The sequence below is a fragment of the Arachis stenosperma genome, chromosome 1 (genome assembly GCF_014773155.1).
Source record: "Arachis stenosperma cultivar V10309 chromosome 1, arast.V10309.gnm1.PFL2, whole genome shotgun sequence".
In the NCBI taxonomy this organism is placed as follows: domain Eukaryota; kingdom Viridiplantae; phylum Streptophyta; class Magnoliopsida; order Fabales; family Fabaceae; genus Arachis; species Arachis stenosperma.
The window spans coordinates 128,686,739-128,690,525 of NC_080377.1; the positions used below are offsets into that span (position 1 = coordinate 128,686,739).

The following is a 3,787-nucleotide window of genomic DNA, read 5'->3' on the forward strand; positions in this document are numbered from 1 at the left end:
ATGAATCTAATTTGTCTTTAAAATAGAGATAGAATAAAATAAAATTTACTCTTTTATTTTTGAATTCTATGAATAAAATTTAGATATTATAAAAATAAACCTTTTAAACATACTCATATAACTTAATTTATAAGGTAGAAGATAAAATTAAAAATTAGTTTAACACTCTCTCCCATATAAAAATTCTTTTTATATTTTAAAATTTTTTATTTATTTTTTTCCAGAATTCTTCTCTTATTCGAATCGATAAGAATTGAATTCTATACTTTTTGGAGGATTTATAAACTCCGATACTCTGTCATTAAACTATTTCTTTCAAAAAGTTATACTAATAATTACAAAAGCTCATTCAATTTTAGAAGTAATTTATTTATTTCATGAACAAACTCCCACTCATGGAAGCTACTAGCCTTTATAAACATACAGTTACAATAATGTATGAAAAAAATAAACACGAATAATGTATATAAGAAACTGAAGGAACAACAATGCTGTAATATGCATTAGTAAGATTGCTAAATTAAGTTGAAGCAAGAGGAGATGGAGGAGTTGGAATAGGTTTCCAACCTTCCAACATCAAGATAACATTCTTCATTGAAGGACGCAGTGATGGATCATCCTGCACACACCACAACCCCACCTTCACCATTCTCTCTAATGTCTTCCAATCTGTATCCTCTTCTTCTGATTCATTAACAACAAGCTTCCTCAACTCTCCTTCTGCATAACACTGATACACCCAACTTGAAAGAAGAACCTCCTCTGGACACTTCACATTTACATCTATACTTCTTCTGCGGCACACTATCTCCAACACCACAACCCCATAGCTGTAAATATCAACTTTCACAGACACCAATGGAGATGAACATGAAGATAAAGATGGTGATGCCTCATTCTTCCATTCAGGTGCCAAGTAACTGCTTCTTACCTCATCATCAGTAAGAAACTCTGGTTGTTGAGGCTGCTTCAAAAGCCGTGCTAATCCAAAATCAGATATCTTTGCTGTCCATGCTTCATCAATCAGTATATTTTGTGGCTTAAGATTGCAATGGACGATTCGAACTCCGCACTCTTCATGCAGATACTGCACTCCTCTGGCTACATCCAATGCAATTTTAATCCTCTCTTTCCATGGAAGTGCCTGATCATGATGATGATGATGATGATTCTTACCCTTAAACAGAAGATTCGCGAGGCAGCCATTGCTAACATATTCATAAACAAGAAGCTTCCTTGACCCTTCAATACAATACCCAACAAGCTTAACCAGATTCCTATGGTGAGTTCGAGCAATGGCAGTAACTTCAGCTCGGAATTCCCTCTCTCCTTCATCATCAGCAATCCTCTCTAGTCTCTTCACAGCAACGCTTTTGTTACTACCATCACCTGTTACTGTTCCTTTATAAACTGCTCCATAAGACCCTCTTCCTATCTCTTCCGTGAAGCCACTAGTTGCTTCCAGAAGTTCGTCAAAGGAAAACGAACGCAATGAACATTCCTTGGTGAATCCCAGGTTTGAGCTTGCAGACAACTTTGCATAACTATAAACATGATGCCTATAATTGAAGAAAACCGAGACAGCAATGATCACACAGAGCAATGTGACAGAGCCCAAAGAAGAGGATAGAATCAGTATTAGGCTTCTCTTGTTATCAACAACAACATGGGAATCCGGGTCTAGATGTGTTTGGTTAATTAGAAATCCTGAATGATAAGGCACTTTGAAAATGGCTGTGGCTGTGTCTGATGCATTTGGAACCTTTCTGCCATATCTGAGTGGAAGCCTGTATATGCTGCAGATACCACCATTATTTGCATACAATGCTCCCCCACAATCACAATCTTCCTTGCAAGACTCCTCACATGCTTCCATTGTTGTTTCTTTTGTAACCAAATATGGGAAATCACTCCATGACATGTGCTCCAAAAGAGTAACATCGTACAGCGAAGATGGGTCAGGATTAGATTGACATTCATCTTTGCTGTAGTTCAGTTTGCATTCCAGAAACATGCCATTGCTGCTGATGGGGACGAAACCAGGATAACAGTGACACATATTGGTGTTGGAGCAGTAACTGTTGAAGCCACAAAAACCATTGATTTGGCATTTATCATGCAAGGCTTCCCACCTAATTTCAACACTTAATGGCCTTCTATTTCCCTCACCATCAAATTGGTGCTCATACAATCTGAAAACCCCATCAAAATCAAATGTTGCCCGGTATATTGAGGTTGTGTTCTGTTTCTGAGAATTGCTATTTCTCAACAAGTTTGTGTTGTTGACAAAACATTGATGCTCTCTTAGGCAAAGAAATCCTTCCGTGTTAAGACTCAGCTGCACCGAACTAAACCAAAAAAAAAAAGTGTTAAGTTAAACCTTCTAGATGGAAAACTAGAAATGAAGTGAAGTGAATAATGGGGTGAATTGGGTGACTTACCCGGTAGTAGCATTGTCAATCTCAGCCCAGTAGTGATCCTCAGCGTATGGTAAGGTTTTGAGGGGATAAGCAACAAGGTTGCTATCCGATTCTTGCATGATAAGATAGAAAAGTCCAGTGGAATGATCTGTTTTGGACAAACTAGACACCAATCTGTTTGCTGCAGTTAAGTTCTGACCTCCTAAAATGGTATCGGTTGGATGATCAAAGCTTTGCCACACAACAACATGTGAATCATCATAGATTACAAAGTTTCCGGAATCCAGCATGGATGCCATAGAAGCCCCTGTGACATTATTAGTAATCTTTTGTCCTTGTTGAAGAACCAAGCCATCAATGGTCAAAAGTAAGGTGGAGGAAGAAGGTAGCGGCGGATCGTTGCGGTTAGCAGTCCATACTAGAGTAATGTCAGGCTCACCAAGCAGCCATATACCAACAGCATAGCCATAGCCTTGAGCATGAGGGTAAAATCCAAATGCAAAATGGCCAGAACTTGATAACCATGATGAAGATTGGTTTCCTTTTGGAGAGAGGGAATGACCCAACTCAATCTTGGTTATTCCATCATCTGCATCTGCAAGTGATGAGTGTAGCAGTAGAATAGAAGACAGAAAGAGCAGAACAATGAGAATGGGGGATTTAGAAGCCATGTCTATCTAGCTATTTGAGACTAATTCAAACTCCAAACATTCAATTTTAACAAATATGTATTAGTCTTTTACTTTTCCTCTTGCCGTGTAGAATGGTGAATGCAGCTTTAAGTTATGTAAGTCAATACCAGTCTTTAAGGCATAGATTTAGATTGATTCAATGGCATAATATCACTCATATCACTAAGGTTCTTTGGACTTGGCACAAACTGTATGGTGCAGTTCAAGTACTCATACTGTAAATTTTTTTCACTTGATAAACAGGCTTGTGAATGGTAATTTACTAAGTTTAAGTTGATTAGCAGGAAGTAACACTAAAGGCTAATGTGAACAAAAGAAAAACAAGTGAAAAACTAAAGCTAAAAGATGAGTGTTGCTGGTCCAAAAATAAGTCATATATAAAGCATAAACGCGTAGAGGAATAAAGTAGAGGCATCAAAGACAAGAACAAGAGTCTGGTGAAATGACCTTTCCATTGTGCAATCCACTCTGTGAACTCCACCTTCCATTCTCTAACACAACATTTGCTTAAGAAAACTTATATGGGAAACCATCTTTTAATTTCTCCGTGTATGTCCCACTTTTATCAAAGTGTCATTGACTTATGGGCCAAGACCTTAGTGATTGGCCGAATAAAGTAGAGTAGATTAAGAAAAGCTTCAGACTTATTTATTTTTGCATGGGACAAACCCTTAT

General features: G+C 37.7%; 1 protein-coding gene across 1 annotated transcript; it reads right to left on the reverse strand.

Moving 5' to 3' along the window:
* Positions 1–367: 367 nt before the first annotated feature.
* LOC130934627 (G-type lectin S-receptor-like serine/threonine-protein kinase LECRK3) lies at positions 368–3,091 on the reverse strand. Its single transcript, XM_057864179.1, has 2 exons — positions 2,442–3,091; positions 368–2,348 (listed from the first exon to the last, which is right to left on the reverse strand). The coding sequence occupies exons 1-2, from the start codon at positions 3,089–3,091 to the stop codon at positions 521–523; spliced, it is 2,478 nt and encodes an 825-aa protein (XP_057720162.1). The 3' UTR covers positions 368–520.
* Positions 3,092–3,787: the final 696 nt, after the last annotated feature.